We start from the raw sequence: 19,702 nt of genomic DNA, 5'->3' as shown, positions 1-19,702 counted from the left end.
AAAAAAAAAAAGTCAGTTATGCGATATGTATCAGTTATTACAAAAAGCTGCTCTAAGTATCTAAGTACAATTAAAATAAATACAAGAAAAATAATGCTGTATTTGACAGCTATGTTCAGTGTGCCTGGTTTTGGACAGGTAAGAATCTTACAACTGTATTTGCAACTTGCTTATAGTTTCTGGGAAATTGAGTTCCGTGTTCTGCTAGCCTGTTTTGCATTCCCAGGTTGCTTCATTAAATGGCTACGGGGAGCGCTTGTTGTCACTGCTCGAGGATGCCTCTGCCAGGAAAAGTGGCAGTGCACATCTGTGCTCTGGTGTGCACAAATGTGAAGAAGAAAGTGAGGAAGGCAGAAAAACATTACATTCCCTATGTAAAAAGCTCTCAGAAGATGTTTCCAGAAAGGTGTGTCTTTTCTTCAGACTGCAGTGTATGGAGCACATTTCCATATATTATGTTTTGACAAAAGCAGAAGTGTCCAACTTAGAGTCCAGAACTACTTAGTTAGAATTATGCACCTGCATTTTAAATTTTCTTTTGAAAGTTAGTCAGTTCTGTAACCATGACAATAATCTTAAGTTTTAACTCCTGACAGCTGTTTTAGTAATCACAGATCAGATAATCAAAATTTTGAGAGTAGAACTCTTCACTGTTGACACTAGCATGTGGCTCATAGTTATTAGGAAACCTTTGCCCCCTTCTCAACCATTAATGCTTTTTATTAGGCATCTTTGTAAGATTATAAATACAAAAAACCAGCAGGAGCTATAAGGTTCCCTAATAGAACTTCAAAGCTTGTAGCAAGAACTTGTCTGAAATTTTGTCTGCATTTACTATTTTATTGTCTTCTACGGCCCCTGAAACCAGAACATACTGCAGGCTTTTCCTCAAAACAGATCTCTTTACAGAGTGACCAAAATAACATGTGGAAGTCAAATGTAGCAATAATTTGCAAGCTGAATTAAACATCAGCCTCATGATAAAGGTGTACAATTCTATGGGTATATTGGGGATTCAGCCAAGAAAGGACAAACAGAGTAGAGGAATGTGGACTTTTTTTATTGTCACTGCACAATAATGATAATGGATAGTGGAAGAACGGAAAACTAATTGTTGGAAAAAGGATGTTTGATTCTAAGCAAAAAGAAGTAAAATATTTTGTGGTAGCAAGCTTTAATATACAAAGGTTTGTTTGAAACACTGATTGTTGATTGAGATCTGGCAGCCTCCTGCTTAGACTCATCCACTGTGCATATTACATTAGCTTAAAATAGCAGTGTTGAGTAAACCAGTTTGTTCTGGGCTAACCTTGAAGGTTAGCTGAAGAGCTTTGCATGCACAAAGGTATTTCTCTTAACAACACCTTCTTGAAAGTTACATCAACGGGAGACTGAGAGTTTGTTTTAAAGAAGTTGTAACCTTACGTTTATTTTTTCTATAGAACTTCTACTGGAAGCTATCCAAAGGTATGGGACCAGTTGCACAGTATCAGAGACAGCGACTGCACACAGGTTCAGCAGTTTTGCCAAAGCCCTGCTGCAGCAGTGTCACAGAAGATTCTTCAGTCTCCTTAGCTAGAGCAGATGAAGTGGGGCCAGTTCTCTTGATGGAGTGCAGTGCCCAGCAGCTTTGCTGGCAGCTGACCCTGCTGCAACAGGTACAAAGGTCTTAGGTTTATTTAGAAGTACAAATAATATCTATCTTCTTACTCTTTCTCTTCTTTCTTTACCATTTCCCAACCTTGTTTCAAGCTGATGTCATACTATTTTATAAGACTTTGAATTACAATTTTTCTCTTGAAATCTCCACAGTGAAATTTATAATATCTAATGCTATTCTTAGGCTGTGATCATGCTCATAATTCATGCTGGTGGGGTGGGAGGGGACCATACTCTGTCATTTTTATCCCCGAGCATGTTTAAAAGAACTGTTAGAACTAACAGCAGATATATCTTGATTTTTTGTTTAGGAAGTATTTAATAAATGCCACCCAGTACACTTCCTAAATTCCAGAGCACTTGGTGTTAAAGACAAATGTGTTGCTGTGCCAAAGTAAGTTGCTTGTTTTAACTATCTTTCAATTCTGTTGATGCACAATAACTTGAGTGTTTCACTTTTAATACCGCCAGAAACAGAGCAACAATTTAAACTTACTTTTTTTTTTTTTACAGGCTAGGTAGCCTGTTTATATGGGTTATTTAATTTCAGGAGATTTCATATGAGGATATGGGTATGTACCTGTGCACATGCATGTATGTGCATGTGGAAGGCTACATTTACCAGGTGATTTCTTTGAAATGTGAAGTGAGTTGAGGCTAAAAGTTCTTATTTCTAATAACTTGTTTTGAGGGTTTCTTGAAAGGTTTCATTTTTGGCAGGGAAAAAGTGTCATGGGTTCTAAAGTAGATCTGTGGTCATGAATGTCTATATAAAATCTCAAAGACATTTACAGTCTTACAGAATAGCTGAGGTTGGAAGGGACCTCTCAGGATATGTAGTCCAAGCCCCTGCTGAAAGCAAGGTCAGCTGGACCAGGTTGCCCAGGGTTGTGTGCAGTTGGGTTTTGAAGGTGGATGGAGACTCCACAGCTTCTCTGTACAATGTTCCTTCTGTATGTTAGTGAGATGAATTATTTGTATTCAGAGGCATACAGGAATTTTCCTATAGTTCCTGGAGTGATTGCCAACCTACTTAAATTATTTGCTCATCAGTAATTAATGTTTTCATCCAACCACATAGACCTAATTACTTTTATGATGGTCTATTTCTTAGATACTCAGGGGATTCAGTTAGCTTCTAATTAGTAGTTGTTAATTGCACTACGTATGGTAGATTTTTGCTTCTAAGGAAATCTAATGAACATCTAAAGCAACTCAGATTGTTCAATGGCCAAGGTTAGATCACCTGGTTTATACAGATTTTGGGGTTCAGTCGTGGGAAATGGCATGTGTGGTGTCACTTGATATCAGGCTCAATTTCTTATGTGGCTGCAGTTCTTGAGATTGGGTTTCTGGCTGTTATTTTGTGTCAGATTGGCTGGGCTTTTATTATGCAGTAATAAGTGGTGAAAGTGGTTTTATGTACAGAAATGTATTCTGTATAAGCTTATTTTTTTAATCAGATATACTTACCTTGTAATTATAAGGAAGAAAAAGTAACATGGCTCACCACATACATCATGAAGTATAAAATCAAGATGCCAAGCAATGCAAAATCATTTTAAATTGTTAGAAGTTGACTTCTTCACAATCAAGGTTTTCTTTAAAAATACAGTATCAGCTAGAATTATTTTTGCCTTTTTTTTTTCTCTGTATTTTCCTTAGGGCAGTTTCTACTGAGACAGTTTCACTTAAAGTCTGTAATCTTTTTCTGTCAAAGTGCATACAAGACCAGTACCTTCTGCAATTATTGAAAAATGCAGACAGTATCAGCACCTGGGTTGCTGCTGAAATTGTAACATGTCACACAACTAAGGTTTGTCATTGTTCATTGTACTGTTAACTACAAAAGAGTTATGTGTTTGTCATTATATATGACTTGTTGTGTATCAAACCTGCAAGAAATGGTCTGAAATACACTCACCCTGTGAGTGGGCAGTTAACAATTTGGTTTGTTGTCACAAGGAGGGTCTTGGATGCTTTTTAGTATCAAATCTAAACAATCTAATAGAATGTAAGAAATGGATTGTCTGAGGGGAATACAGGTCACACTTTCTTCAAGGACACCTGAGCAATAGGAAGGGGAAAACTGTGTGAAGGGAAATGTAAATACAGTCAGCAATTTTGATAACAAATTGAAAAAGGAAATACCTGTTATTCCTTCTCATTTAATTTTATTCTGTACATTTACTGTGTACATGTATATATTATATATCTTAATTTTTTTTTTCCAGTGGCAGGTGAGCTTGTTATCAAAATTTCTTCTCATAGCAAAATGCTGCTATGAACAAAGAAATTTTGCTACTGCAATGCAAATCCTAGCAGGCTTGGAAAATCTTATTATACGACAGTTGCCAGTAAGTTTGGGACTCTGTTCTCTAACCATTTTGCTTAATATAATCTTATTCCAATGCAGACACTAATGTGAAAAAAATATATATTCTGTTTTGTTATAAGGCCTGGAAAATTCTACCTGCAAAAGTAGCTGGGATAATGGAGGAGCTCAAGGCTGTTGAGGTATCATATAATAAGTTCTTAATGCAAAATTACATCTTTGGGGTTGGAGAAGGTGCAAAATCTGCTTAAATGGGTGTCTCTGCAGGATGAAAATTATAATTATTACTTTAATTGTGAGTTTAATTTGATTGAAGACTTTTTACTGCTAATCCAAGAGTTTACATAAATTTTAATCTCAGTATTTTGTTAACATGTGTCCTGTGTGACAAATTAAAATTTCAAAAGCAAGCTCAAACATTAGATATGCTACATTGGGTTAGAAAATTTCTGCAGAAGCTTTGCAGCTGTAATGTGTTCTGAAAAATCTTAAATGCCTATTTTATTATAGGCATTCTTTTATTGATCTGTACAATTTTGAAACATTGAGGTTTTAAAATGTAGTTTTGCCTGTGATTTAGAGTAATTGAAATTATGTATGAAATATCTTTTGATCAAAGTTACTTTATTTGTGTACTTTAAAAAGTTTGCCATCAGATGAATTCATAAGTGGTATCTTCAACTTCAGTGCCAAAAGTTAATATTCATGGCAAATAAATAGATAGTGTTAAGTACATGGAGAACTTGTAAAACCTTCCCCAAGATTAATCTGTGTGCATTTTTTCACTAGGTGTTTTTAAAAAGTGACAGCTTATGTCTGATGGAAGGAGACAGATTCAAAACTCTTCCAACAATTCCGTCAGCCCATGTTTTGGCTATGCATGTCCAGCAGCTTGAAACTGGAGGATTCACAATGACAAATGGAGCTCACAAGTGGACTAAACTTAGGTAATTCTTTTAATTCTGTGCATATATCACCTATGTTTTTCATTATACTATTGTCTAATGAGATAATGAGAGCTAATGCAGCATTCCACAATTAACAGTCCAAATAGTTTAATTTGTTTAGACATGTAACTAGAGGTACATATACAATAGAATAAAATGCTGGATGCCTCTGAATTTCCTTTAAGTTTTTTTGTTTTGTTTCTGCTTTTGTTTTTTATCATCAGCAAAACAAACTAATCTTTTTTACTATATTCTCTTACAAGAAATATTGCAAAAGTTGTGAGCCAAGTTCATGCCTTTCAAGAGAATCCTTATACATATGCACCAGATTTCAAGCTGCAGTCTTACCTCAGACAAAGAATAACTCGTTTTAAAGATGCAGACATTTCTGCCTTGGCAGCTGACAACTGTGCCAACTTCCATCAGATACCAGCAGAAAAACATTCTCGAAAAATTCAGGACACACTGCGCAGGATGAAAGCAACATTTCAGTAATTATTTATGTTTCATCTGTTCTGTTCTGGGTCTAGACTGTAAAACTGGATTGAGTTGACTTCATCTACTGGACCTAATTCCAAGAAAATACTTAAGTGAAGCAAGATAAAATGCTTTCTCAAGTTGAAATTATTGTATTTCATAACATGGAATTACAAAATGCTGACTTATGAGATTTGAATCACTGGCAACTGATTAAAAGAAGAAAAACAAAGATAAAATTAAAGAGTATAGATGAAAAGGCTTATTAATTTTGTTACTCTTCTTTAGCATAAATAATTAATTAGCCTGAAAACCAATATCTAAAAAATACCAGCTTCTATTGCCAATCTGGCCTAGGAGAGTTCAAAACATAGTTCATTAACTGTTGAATCTATTTTTATATAAACACAGTACACTTATATCCTGTCACATTGTGCATATAATTCAGAAACACAGATCCTCTGCTATTCATTGGCTGTTGGTGTGTCTTGCTTTTATGTTGTGTATTATGAAAACTGTAACTGACATAAATAATTGGCTGTCTATTTCTCCTTACCAAAGAAGGAGAGGAATGCTATCGTTCAACTTTTTTTTTTTTATTGTTTGATTAAAGTCATCAGACTAACCTATTTCCAAATGAAAGTAAGATCTGGATGTAAGTTTTAGCAATTCATTGCTCTGCTTCTGCACTCCTGGCATTGTGAAGACAGTAAATGTGAAACTGCTTTTTCATCTGTATTTGGCACAAGAGTCACTTTGCCAATTTATGTCTGTCTGCACATTTGAGTATGGCTTTTGCTCCTGAGGTTGTTTCTGTAGATCACAGTGCTCCAGCAGCATCCAATACAAGATAACCATGTGAAATTTGGATCTTCAACTTGTAAAACTCTGGTGCTAACCTATTCATAGAGCTTATACTTACAAGACCTTCTAAACGGCCATGAAATGTGTCGCTATTGCTAGAAAATTTGTTGAGCTACTCAGGATTATGCAAGGCCAGAATGTTAAGGCTAAAAATCAAAGTTCAAAAGTTCAAAATACACGTATTTCTACCAGAGGGAGCAATGGTAGTGCTGAATGAGAAGTAGGGCAAGACATGCTTGAGCACTCTTCTGAAAGTGATTTGCTTAGAACTGTGTTAAAAAAAATAAAGGTTTTGAGAGAAGGGAAGGGCAGAAGTGAACTAAGTATCTCATCAAGTGTTTGATAGAGAAGGATAACAATGTAAGAAATGGGAGTGTATACATGTCTGGTATTTTGCAGTTGTACTGTTGTGTTTGACAGAAATGCATGTGCACATGCTAAACTGTAGCTTTCTCAATGTATAAGAGGAAGGCTTTTCCTTTTCTTTGTCAGTAACAGCAATATTACATCTCAACTCTCTCCCATCTTCCTCAGTAAATACACGGCGTGGCCATACTTTCCTTTAAATACTGTTATTTTTTCTTACTAATACAATACTACTAACTTTTAGCTCTTACTGGTTTAAACGCTGAAGGACTTGGTCCTCAACAGGGTTTTCTTGCTTTTGTTCTACTTTTAATATGATTTATTTTATTTACCATATGTAGGTTTAACATGTCATTAATTATAGTATTTGGACTTAGCCTGAGGGAAGTAAATCATGTTGCTATTTCTCTAAAAATTGTCAAATGTGAAAACATTAAATATTTACCTCCTACCTTCATGATTTAAGAATGTTAATAATAACATTATCTTCAGACATACATTTCACATATTCTATCTGTATGCATTTATTTTTAAAAATTGGTTTTGTTAGTAGTTTTTGGGGTTTTGTCAATTAAAAATTACCATTCGCTTAAACCCACACCTTGCCTTTGAACGACAATAAAATTGTAAGTAGCATAAGTTTTACTAATGTAAAATACTCCACAAGACTTGCTAATCACATGATCTTAATAAATTCATTTTATACAGTTACCACTCAGACTTTTGAAATGGCTTTTGTGATTTTTTTTATTTGTATTTTGCACTCATGAGAATTAGCTTGTGTATTTCTTAGCTCTGTGTTACTACATCTAGAAGTATTGCTTATTCTATAACAATAACTGTTGCTATACAAGATTTTAAAAATCAGCTCATGTCTTCTGTAAGTGCTTCAGTGTATCAAACTTTATATTGGTATTAATGCATGGTATTGAGTTATGGTACTACTTTGGCATGTTTCCATCGATCAGACATTTCAGATCTTGTGTTTAGGCACCACCCCACAACAACCACAGCAACAAATATTAATAGCTGATGAAAAAATAACTTACTTCTTTACAAGGAAGCTGGTTTGGTTTTGTCCATGAACACTGAACACAAATAGATGCTTATCTATGTGCATCTTACATGACACGCATTTCAGAAGAAAGTTGTATCTAGCTTATAACTGTGCTGCTCATTTATGACTAACAAGCAGTAAGGGTTGAGCTCAAGTATTTTTTCTTTGTGAAGAATGGCCTTTAAAAACAAAATGGGACAAAATATATCAAAAAAATATGTTCATTTCTATCTAGTTGGCAAAATATTATTGGCATCAGTAATCATACTCCATGAATGAGGGACTTCGCAGTCTGGCCCTGTGCTTCTGTTCCAATGCCAAATTTTTTTGGGGAAAAATATTTGAGTTTTCCACCAGCTGTCCTAGCTCTTCCTTATTTTTTCCATATTCTCCTCATCTTGCTTTTATGTTTCTTTTTCAAACAGTGACCCGTGGAGTTCTGAAATGAAGTCTGCTCCTTGTGAGACTTTACAGCTGCTTAGTGTGCATTGGTGCCCTAGGCAGATGTTTGCCTTCAGGATCCCTGGGGTTTTCACTGCTCTTATGAGAGAGCTGGGAAGGGTGTCCTTCTTACACCAGCTCTGTTAGAAATCAGGTGTTCAGCTCCAGCACCTCCAGAAGCCTGCCAGAAAACAAGGGTGGAACTCAATTGGACCTATGAATCATTCTGTAGAATCCCAAACCAAGGAGTTGGCATATAATTAATGAATCAACACTGATTCATGATTCTGACAAATTCCTTTCCTTAGAAAATTTTCAACCATTTCTAGACTTGGCTTTTTGTATTGGATTGGTTTCATAAGTGTTGCTGAGACTCAGCATTTCTGTGAGTATTCAATGTGATTTGCAAAGGATTGAAACTTGAGGGAAAGTTTGTAAATTAAAAAATAAATAAGCTATAGTTAGAAAGAGGTGGAAGCCATCAGTTTTTTCAGTGTTAAACATACAGCTGATTGTTTCAATCTTTGATATTGTGATGGTGGAAAGAGTGCAGATAAATTATTTTTCTCCTTCATACTTGTTTAAATACAATCCAAAGCATAACCTAGTTTCAATTCCAAGTGTTCTGTTTAGAGCTACCTTTTTTTTCTTTCAGAAAGTCTTTTTTTCTCAAAATATCCTTTATAAATAATTGGTTTTAAGTGAATGCTGAGCTTTGACAGACCCTCAAAGCATTGGAAGTGCAGTTTTGAACAATATTTGAAAGCTAGAGTCCAATAGATCAAACTTAGTTGAGGGGTCATCTTTGGGATTTGACTAATGAGGAGATATTCTTCACCTATAAATGTTTTTGCCTTCATTAAGTTATTATAAATATGGGACACTGTCCTCACTACAATTTGGACTATAAAGATATTTTGGGAGTTTTTTCACAAGAGATCTTGTAATTATTACATACCAGTAAGTTACTATTGTGTGGTGTAATATTTCACTGGAGATTTTTATGTGGCTTTATAGCCTGATAACCCTCTAAAATACACGTGAGAATGAACAGCTTCATGTTTTGAATTCCTGCTTAAAGATTCCTGCAGCAAACAAGTTTGGAGAAACTTTTAATGTGGCTGTTTTTAATCTATAAGTTAATGACAACAACTCTGCAAATAGATGTTTATTTGCTGTCATACATGATAAAATTCATAAACAGTAACAGTAGCAAATTATTCACCTAAGTAGCAAAATTCCAGGACAACTGCACAGTCATAGACTAGGATTATTATTGTGTTTTCTGAGGAAAAGGAAAGAAGTTTCCCCGGGGAAGAAGTTTGGGTTTTCTGAGGAAGAAGTGTCTTGACATCTCTTCAAGATATCTCCTATTTTTCATTTTCTTGATGCAAGGTAGCGAAAGGGCAAACAACTGGAAAATAAAAGGTGGAAAAGAACAGATGACTCCTGAGATGAGAGCACAGAACCACAGTCATGAGCAAAGTAACTTTTCTCCATGAAGGTAAACCACAGGTCAAAGGTTAGATAATTCTGTTAAAGACCATTGTTGGGAATAAAAAATCCCCCAAAATTAATTTATTTAAATAAAAAATAATGGACTGAAATCTAGAGAAAGATATGGAGAACTCAATGGAGTGCCAAACAGCTGTGTTTTCATGTTTAATCAACTAAGCTGATGAAATACTGAATATCCTAGGCTGCATCTGAAAATTGCAAAGATGATGTCTTTGGAAATGTCGCAAATACTCTCATTTATTGTTTTTCCAGACCAGGGGATGTGTTGAAGTACACTGTGCTCACATTCCTACCCACACCACCTTCTTATCCCTCTGATGACAGCCGGGATATGGTTTGCTGTGAGCCTGGTGTGAGCACACTTCAGATAGAGCTTTGTGTATACAAGCTAGTGCTGGAACCATAGGAAATAACCTTACTGTTTAAGATTTTACAGTGTTTAATAGATAAACTTGAAAATCTGCATGTGGAAAGCAATCAAGATGAAAGTTACCGTGGGACATCAGAGTTCATGATTCAAAGGAAAGAAAGAGATGAAAGAAGCAGAATAATAACACTGGACTTGAAAAAAGCAAACTTCAACAAATTCAAGGAATTGAATTGAAGTCCTGGGGAAGGAGTTAAAACACAAAGAAAAGTTCAAGAGAGCTGAGAGTTTCTAAGAAGAGTTTCTAAGGCTGTATTTTAAGTATAAAAACAGTCTATCCAGATGCAAAGGAAAGAAAACTCAGAGAGCACTGTGGCTGTGTTAGGGGCTCATCAATTACCTGAAAAAATCAAAAAAGAATACTGCGGGGGAAAAAAGTAGAAACAAGACAGCTACATTATCAAGAACAAATACAAAAGAACAGCACAGCAGGTTAGGAACAAAACTGGACAGATAAAAAATTCTGTCAGCAAGGGAAAAGCAAAACAATAAAAATGGATTTTTAAATATTTTTCTGTTACACAGTAAGAGTTCTCTGCTTACCAGAAGAGGCAAGTTATCAGATGGTAAAAAAGCCTGGAGTGCTTGATGTTCCACTGCCTCCCCTCTAAACAATGCCTGTCATGATCAAAGTTAACCAGAAATGCAGGTCAGAGGCTATCAAGCTAATTCGATATATCATGACATTAACTTCTGATTAAATCTGTTCTATAGTAATAAGGAGGAAAATTGAAATAATCTTGGAATTACTGTATTTTTGATTGAGGAAGAATAAAAGAACCAGAAAATAATATTACATTTAAAAAATGGGCAAGACCACAGGAATGGGTGGAAAGGCAAGGTAAAGAGAATGACAGAGAATCAGCCGGGAAAACTTTTGACACAAGAAGAGTTACTGAAAAAGCTGTCTGAAAAATCTGGAAGCATAAAGGCTAATTTAAAAGGCTGACATGTTTCTGTCCATTAAGTAATTTTTAAATGACTTAACGGTCAAGGTAACTGTCCCAAGAGATAAAATCAGCATGTTGTATGTTGAAGTCAATAAATGCCTTGATAACAGCTCCTCCTGGCCTGATTATATATTTGGTCACTCAGATTCAGATGATGGGCCTCTAAGGTGAATACACAACTGGTTAATACATCATTTCAGAGGGTAATTAACATGCTTGTTGAATTGTGAAAGTGAATGAGTGGGGCTAGGACTATACAGATGTTATGAGTGAAAAGCAGGTGCAGATCCCTCAGGGACAAGGCACAAAATAAGCGAGAGCTTTGGCTTTTTCAAAAGTGTAGTGTTCCCACAGTGGGAATCCTGGACCACAAATGAGATGAGAACCCAAGGCACTGGAGCCGCTCAGGAGTGAAGCTGCAGGGAAAGTGTTGTGGGGGTGAGTAAAGAAATCTGGTGCTAATTAACATTTCATACATATGCAATGTCCTATTTTGCTCATTAGCTGCCCCATGTAATGCAGGTGCCGCTGTTTGAATTCCAAGATGTGCAGATGGCCTTCACCTTGGCACCCATGCAGATGGGGGGAAGCAAATTTAATGAGGTAAAATGTGCTTGGTGCTCAACACACCCAGGTGCTGAGAAGAGAACTGTCAGGCACAGTAACAACAAGATGAGACCTCCTTGGGACTCTGCATGCTCTGATAAGAGAGGCAAACTATCCAGGATTACCATGAGGCAGTCTTCTCCCAGCCTACACTGCATGGAACGTGTAGGAATGTCTGAATTGTACTGCTGAAATACAAGGTGGGATGGAAAGCACACTTATACAACATACAAGCTTAGAACTCACAAGAATCATAACAATTTAAATTTCAGCTTCAAGTCTTAATGGTTTTGAAGGATAAATATGAAATGAAAAATCACTACGGAGCTTCAGTAGAAATCTCTGGGGCCCATAACAGATCACAAGCTGAATATTAATCCATGTGTACAGTTTATAAAAAGAAAAGAAGGTGGGGGGAGAAGACCTGAGGTGTACTACAGAGAGCTGCATGTGACAGAAGGTAATTATTTTGCTCTGTTTGGCAATAGAGAAGCATCAGCAGGAATACTTTACCATTTGGGTACTGCAGCTAGGATACATACAGCCAAAATGAAAGAGAGTAGAGGACCATAATAAGTATATGTATAGAATCATAAACTGAGAAAGACTGGAAGAACTGGACTTACATAGACATGATTGGATTGAGCAGACCTGTGAATGTGAAATGTTGCTGTAAAAAATTTTAGTAGCTGTTTAGTAGGTTTGGGGCTTTTTTTTGTGTGTTCTGTGAAGTTTAAGCACTTGATTCTGAAATAAGGTTGATTTTGTTTCAGTTTTTACATTGGAAAGCTTCCTGTGAAGCAGTGGAATAGGTTATTCATCTGTACCACAGCTCTGAGGTCTACTTTCCTGTAAATCTTTAAGAACCAGTGAGATAAAACTCTGTCATAAGTGCACAGGCCTTCTTGTTCCTATGAAGGGAGAGGGGACTCAGTAGGGATCTTCAGGAAAGTAAATTGGGCACTAATTCAAATACTTACCCGCAATCAGGGAATTATATTGATTATTAATTTAATTGTATTCCAGTCACTTCCATTTTCAGGGGTTTATTTGCATTCTTCCACTGATACATACCAAAAGTAGGTGAAGCTGTGGGATGAGTTGCTAGAACTGATGTCACAGATGTTGTAGAGGGATGCTGAATTTCCTTTCTCTACATACGCTAACACAGTGGAAAAGTGACTTACGCTAAAAGCAGCAGCAGGGGCAGCAGAGGCGGATCGTGCCATGCTCCGTCCGTGTGCTGGGTGAGTCCTCTCAGCTGCCAGGAGCTGAGTGACCATCCCAGGAGCGCTCCTGTGTACAGGTGGCACTCAGGGACATGCCTCGGTGCTGAACTTGGATTAAGGGCTGCACTCGATGCTCCCAGAGGTTTTGTCCAACCTGAAAGATTCCCTGATTCTATCACTGCCTCAGCTGAACTTGTACCACTCCCCTGCCTCTCTGTGGCAGCTTTCTGGCTGCGAAGCGTCTCTGGAACCAGGAGATGGCACAAGAAGCCTCTGCAGCGTTCTAGCTGCAAAGGGACGCTGAAACACCATGAGCCGTTCAGATGTCTGCCCAGACCGTGCCTATTAGAAACACGCAAACACGAAATGGCAGAGGGGTTTTATATTCCATTTGTAAAATGAACATGTATTTATATTCAGCGTTCAGCTGTTCCCTTAAATCTTTTAGAGAACATGCACACACATCGTCATAGTCTGAAATCTTGTTTACCTTCTATCCATGTATAATACACTCATTTCTGTAAAACCTGGCAAAAGAATTACACTGCCCTGTCTGGAGGAAATGTAGACATCGAATTGAAGGTCACAGGGGCAGTGTTAAGCATCTTAACCTAACTGCATTCCTGTCCTCACCCACTGAGCCCAGCTTTTCCCTTATCAGTAAAGTAAGGGAATGTCAGGACATGTCTGTGCTCCCTCTTTGGGATAGGTGAAGGCAGACATACAGTGTCACTTATGCTCTCTTGCTACAGTTCCATATCCTGCTAAAGCTCTTCTCTTCTTCAGGCAATAGTAACATTTGCAGGATATTTGATGGAAGTGACTGAAATAGGGAAAATAGGAAGAAATGGTGTATAGTGAGGAATACAGATGAAGGGGAGAAATAACTAAAAATGTGAAGTGGAGATAAACCTTGAAGTCAGGAAAAAAAAAAGGTAAAGGTATTTCCATTTAATTTTGATAGACTGGTTTTGGAGCAATACAAAGACTTGATTTATTTTAGGTGTAAGTTAGGGGGCAAGGAAGAGTCAGTAAAACGTTTTCACTGCTGAGACCAATGCATTTCAAAGCAGCATTGTATGGCACAGAGCTGATAGATGTCCCAGGGCTGCCAGCTGTGATAGCTCATTCTCCTGCTGGCTGACTCATCATGCTCAAATGATAGCTCTAACTAGCATCAAGGGAGGAAATTATTCATTCTTTAATAGCTGAAATTGAAAAGTTACTTTCAAGAATAATAAATGCTTTGGTCAGTATAATTTCTTTCATTTCTTTCTGAATTTCTTTGGGAAGTATTTGTGGGAAATATGAATGTAATGGAAAATTTCTGATTTAATGCACTCTTATTTTTATCTGTTACTAAAAGTAACTTTAGAAGTAAACATCATGAAAAAAAATATCTTTCAGCAAAGACTGACAAAGGCCTTGATGTAAAATGTGAAGTTAGCCTCTCTATTAGGTTTTTAAAAGATTGCAAGGTGTATAACTGTGTCTAATTGTTTTTAAAGTCTAATTTCTAGTCTAAACAGAATTAAACCAACTACAGATTTCTGGACAGATTTCAGTTTCATTTGAGCAGTGTCCATAGAGATCTCCCTCTGGCAATATGATAGCAATGAGTGCTGAAGTAGAATTTACATTCTTGAAACTTGGATGGTTTTCCAACTATAATAGTATGTCTAATAATAAATAAACAAAAGACGCTGTTGCTGTACCTTGCTTCTGTAACAACAGCAGTACATGTTCTAAATGTGGTCCTGCTTCCTTCTGAATATGACCTTTTTAAAATAAGCTTAAATTTGGGTAAGGAGCCATTAAAACAAGTGTTTTCTCTATTAATATTTGCAGCATGTCTCTGCAGAATATATATATATATATATATATATATATATATTTAAAAACATTTCACTGATTCTTTTTAGCTGCTGGTGGCAGCCTTGTATTAAGGAGCCATGGGAGCTCTTGGCATTTTGAATGCTGTGTTGATTTAGATCAATTCCAAACATGATGAGACATTTAATTTTCATCTGTGCACTCTCACTATGTTTATACCAGGCCCTCCTGGTATTTATGCACATATGGTCCTTAAATGCCTTGTAGAAAAGTAGCTCTTATTCTGTCAAAGAGGAAAGATAATGATAATAGTTGATAATTAAAAAATTGGTTGGAGGTCATTCATAATGCTTTTAAGTCCTGAATAGTGATTACTCAGAAACGGGATGTGGATAAACGCACCAGGGCAAAGACCGTATAAATTGCACAGCAGATGGCAGCAGCCCTGCTTCCCTGGGCAGAGCTTCGTGCAAATCTGCGTGGCCACAGGTGAGCACACGGCCCCTGTGTGGCATAAACGGCCTGGTTTTCACTCCTTGAGCTGCACCCCGCCTAGCTACTCCTGAGAGCCACAGATTCCCTCTCTCTGGTCTCACAGCTCCAATGGGAAAGGGAACAAAATGCTGACAGTCCCTTCCTGGGGTCTTGTGTAGCCACGGCAGCCAGGGCAGCTGGTGGCAGCTCTCCCTGGTACCTGCGGGGAGCCCGAGGCAGAGGCAGCCTCAGCTGCTCCCTTCAGTTCCTCCACAGCTCCAACACGAGGGGACATCTCAGGACAATCCTGCCCCCTTGCAGGGCTCTCAGCTTTGGGCTTACTGCGGCACTGTGACAAGCACATTTCTCTCCCTCTCAGGATTTTTCATAGAGGTGCACAGAGAGAAATGAAAGAGAAAAACATTTCTATTTCTGCTCCTGTTTTTCCTATGTGGAATTTGTTTGGAGAATTTTTTACCTGGAGTGAGTGCTTGATTGGATTCTGGTGAGGATTGTTTGAGCCTGATGGCCAATCCAATTCACCTGGGGCTGGACTCTCCAGAGAGGGTCACGAGTTGTGTTGGAGTTAGAGAAAAGTAGTATGTAGTTTTAGTATCCTCCTTTTATATAGTATATTAATGTATTTTAGCATAGTTATAATAAAGAAATAATTCAGCCTTCTGAACTGAGTCAGACATCATCATTTCTTCCCATTGGGTTCACCTGCATTTACAATAGGGCTGAGCTTTAGGCTGCAAGATGTGGAGCCGCAAGTAATTCACAAAGGCTGAGACGTAATCCCAAAATATTTCTATTTATTATCTATTATCCAATATTTCTAAATATTATCAACTGTCTAATAGGCAGCCAGGTAGGAAGTTCTGCAGAACCTCTTCAGCATGACAGCAGAGTTGTGTGTGAAGATTTCTGCAAAGCTGAAGGGGAAGGTGCTGCCTCCCCAGAGAAGGTGGCTGTGTATTCTGCAAACATCTGCATAGAGTATTGCCATTATCTATGGTAAGGGATCTCCAGACTCCTGCTAGTGGCAATCATGTTGGTATGTCTGAGCTCTTTGTCTCTGCCCCCTGTAGCAGCAGAGTAAAAGCTACTGTCAGTTCCTGCCCTAATCTGACAAATTTCATTAACATGAGCAGGTTTTCATCATGTTGGTAATATCACCTGATTTCAAACATGGTATTTCTGAATCACAGTTTAGCAAGAGATTTTCAAACAAGTATTTAATGAATAATAGATAGAAACAGAAAGAAGGCAGCTTAAGAATTTTAGATAAAATTAAACTAGCAGTTGTTAAATATTGTAGCAGTCATTACATTCAGAAGTCATTTGCTACCTGTCCAGGAGACTTACACATTTTATGTGCAATGGAAATGAGATTTGGTTTAATCTTGTCACACCATGATCAATTTGTGTCTCTGGGAGATCAGCATTTGACACCATCTTTTCTGCAGTGCCACTTGCTTCAATACAATGCAATTAATAAACCAGCAGTGTATAAAGATGTAATTTGCAGCTCAGATGGTAAAATGTCTTCAAATCAGTAAAGGCAGATGTATCAGAGGATGATAAAACTCAATATTTTCTATTCTTAGAGCTCCATCATAAGTCATGTATTATTTTTGTCCTATATGACAGCTTGCCAAGTGTCTTTATTTGTTGGCATAAAGCTGGAAAAGGTAATGTCATGGAAATAGACTCTTTCATATTTTTATAAGTATTTGAATATAGATATATGTTATATAGAAGAACACACATAGGGTACAAGTATATTGTTTATATTTATACATAATATTCTGTAAGACTGGAAATAATTCTGGGTACGTGGGACATTTATCTCATTGGGATGGAATTGTGCCCCATCTGTGATGCAGAATGCTGTTACAGTGATCAGAAATACTTAAATTGAGAAGGAAGCTTGCAGAAAAGCTACACTTTGTTTTTCTGATGTTCCTGAGAATTAGTCCTTGAGAATGGCATTTTGCCTGACTGCAGGGGAGGCTTGGCAGGATTCTGCAAGAAGGCAGTGGCACTGAAATTCCCAGTTCTGACTGGAGAGCTGGCTGCCAGGCCACGTGTCAATGCAGCTGAGTCAAGAGACTTGTCCTTCAGTAATTCAGTGAACAGAGCACATTCCTCTGTCTCCTCTCCATCTCATGCCTGCTTGGTCTGCTCTGTGACATATGTTGCCAACAGAACTGTCTAATGCTCAGAAGTTCTTGGATTTTATAATTTATACTGAGGTCTGTGGTGGGGGAAGTCTTCACATTTACCTAAAGAAAAGAACAATTAAGAATAGGAAATATTCAAACTGGGGTAGGGGGGTTGGTGGCAGTGTCTGTTATAAAACAGGAAATTTAAAAGCAATTTTGTACTGCCTGGTCAAATAAACTTTCTAAACTTTCCATTGTTAATTGGAAAATACTTGGGAATTATAAATGGATAAGGATTCAAATATTTAGATATCAAACAATTATATTTGTTTGGTGAAAAAACACCACAAATATGTGTCTGTGTCTGTATGTTTGTGTGTATATATGTGTGTATCTGTGTGAGTGTGTTTCCCACAGGCTTTGTCCATGCTAGAAGTGTTTGTGGACTTCTTCAGGTAGATAATGTATATAGGAGGCATCAATGCTTGAATATTTATTTACACATTTTTACACCATTTTTCCCCCAGGAAGCTTGTTTAGTGGGCTCAGGCTGCAATGTCAACTGCTACCTACACAGGCGAGACAAAGGGCCTCAGGAGAGTTCTGGTCATTTATGTTTTGGTTATAGATTGGTTATTAGACACCTTTAAATAAAGGTGACAATCGTGTTTCTATTTTTGTTTGGCTACAGACAAACTCTTGAACAGTGTCACCACTGGTAGAGCAAAGTAGGACTCACGCTATGCCATGAACAATCAATGACAGAGCCTAAAAGAGGTTCACAAGTCAAACTTGAATATAGTTCAATTAAACAATTTTCCAGTGAACAAAAAACTGTAGGATTTCTCAATGAATGGATATAACAACTGTATTTGGAGTGGACAAGAAGTTGAAATGTTTGGTTTAGGAAAAGATTGACAAAGAGGATTTTAATGAAACTTCTACTGGATTAATATAAGTTTTTTTAAAATCTGTATAATATTAAAATTGAATACATTGAAAGATTTAGACATAAACTTAGCAGGGGTTTCAGTCTTCAAACCTCTGCCTCACCAACAGTCTTAGAAAGAGGTGGAACTGTGGTTACAGTAACTGTTACCACAGAGAAAGTGAATGCTGAGAAATGCAGCCAGAGCGGCAGAATAGCACGTTGGCCAAGTCACAGGGTAGACAGAAACAGAGCACTGGGTTTGCCTGCAGGTGGAAGGTGAGTGTAAAGCAGCAGGCAAGAACAAGGACAGATAAATGAGATGTGGAATGAATCGTGATCTCCGGAGGCAGACTGATACCAAGCAGGGCTGTGATGGGAATTATCAATGCAGTGGAAGTCCCACTCTGTTCCTGCACAGGACAGGAGGGTGAAAAGGGGATGGAATTCATGGCTACCCTGCAGTGAAAAACTGCCCATAAAGCACCAGGAGCCTTTTGTCAATGTACTACAGAGGCTTTACTGCAGCAATCAAGTGTTCTGTGGCCTACAAAACCCAAAGATGAATGGGAACATTTCTGAAAGACACGAATAAGGTAGTAAGAAGAAAAAAAGGGACAGGTAAGATAGCAGAGAAATGTGGATGACCTGCATAAGTGCAAGAGATCTGGGAGGGAAAATATGACATGAATTCTGTAATTTCAGCAGAACTCTCAGCAGAATGTGAAATCCACAGCAGTAATAGTCATTTCCTGATTCGTTAGTCCAGAAACCATACTTTTATATAGACGACCAGAAGCCTGTCGATTGGTGGAATCCAATGACCTTGACATTTACCTTTTTCTGTTTCACAACCTTCTCCTCCAAACTACTCAGTGCGTGGTGCTGCAATCCCGGAGAACCCAGTGAATGCGTTTCTCCGCTTGCCTGGCTGAGGCTGCCTCGGGAATGCAGTGCTCAGCCCAGAGAGGAGCAGGCTTGAGAAGAACAGTGGGCCTGGTACCTGAAAAGGAATGGAAAAGCAACTCCGGGGAAGGGAGATCGGAAGTGGCAGGGTCCCTTCTCCCTCCAGCGGCCGGGGATGCTGCGCTCCCCCGGGGGTACATTCCCCAGCGCCGTTTGAGGCTGCTCAGCTCCATAAATGCCATTTGCATGGGGATAGGATGTAACAAGAGCTGTAAATCACTGACGGCGGAGTGAACTCCTTAGGGGCAGACACGGCGGAGCCGGGCCTCCGCGAGCTGGGGCAATGTGTGAACTATATCTTTTGTTGGGGGGGAGGACTGATAGCAATTAGATGATACTTATCTGGCCCTTTGATGTGTATTTACACAAACAACGTTTTCCTCCGGGAGTTGCGGTATAAAGGAGAGGCCCGTGCTCCTCGACACCCTCCTTCCTGGGATCTGCGAAACACGGCACG

At 38.0% G+C, this 19,702-nt stretch overlaps 1 protein-coding gene across 4 annotated transcripts in view; it reads left to right on the top strand.

Moving 5' to 3' along the window:
• The window catches only part of KNDC1 (kinase non-catalytic C-lobe domain containing 1), a 57,246-nt gene extending 49,878 nt beyond the window's left edge, over positions 1–7,368 (top strand). For 2 of the 4 annotated variants that reach the window (XM_021536450.3, XM_021536449.3), the window contains 8 exons: positions 227–406; positions 1,443–1,658; positions 1,971–2,053; positions 3,325–3,475; positions 3,894–4,016; positions 4,117–4,176; positions 4,784–4,941; positions 5,205–7,368. In XM_021536450.3, the coding sequence (XP_021392125.2) occupies positions 227–406; positions 1,443–1,658; positions 1,971–2,053; positions 3,325–3,475; positions 3,894–4,016; positions 4,117–4,176; positions 4,784–4,941; positions 5,205–5,436 (1,203 nt within the window). In that variant the 3' untranslated portion in view covers positions 5,437–7,368. Of the gene's footprint in view, positions 1–226; positions 407–1,442; positions 1,659–1,970; positions 2,054–3,324; positions 3,476–3,893; positions 4,017–4,098; positions 4,177–4,783; positions 4,942–5,204 lie in introns of all 4 variants that reach the window. The other 2 variants (XM_077784647.1, XM_077784646.1) reach the window with 1 other exon arrangement.
• The last annotated feature ends 12,334 nt before the right edge of the window (positions 7,369–19,702 follow it).

The sequence above is a fragment of the Lonchura striata genome, chromosome 7, assembly GCF_046129695.1.
Source record: "Lonchura striata isolate bLonStr1 chromosome 7, bLonStr1.mat, whole genome shotgun sequence".
NCBI lineage: Eukaryota > Metazoa > Chordata > Aves > Passeriformes > Estrildidae > Lonchura > Lonchura striata.
The sequence above is the reverse complement of the archived record's forward strand: the minus strand, read 5'-3'. Positions and strand labels throughout refer to the sequence as shown.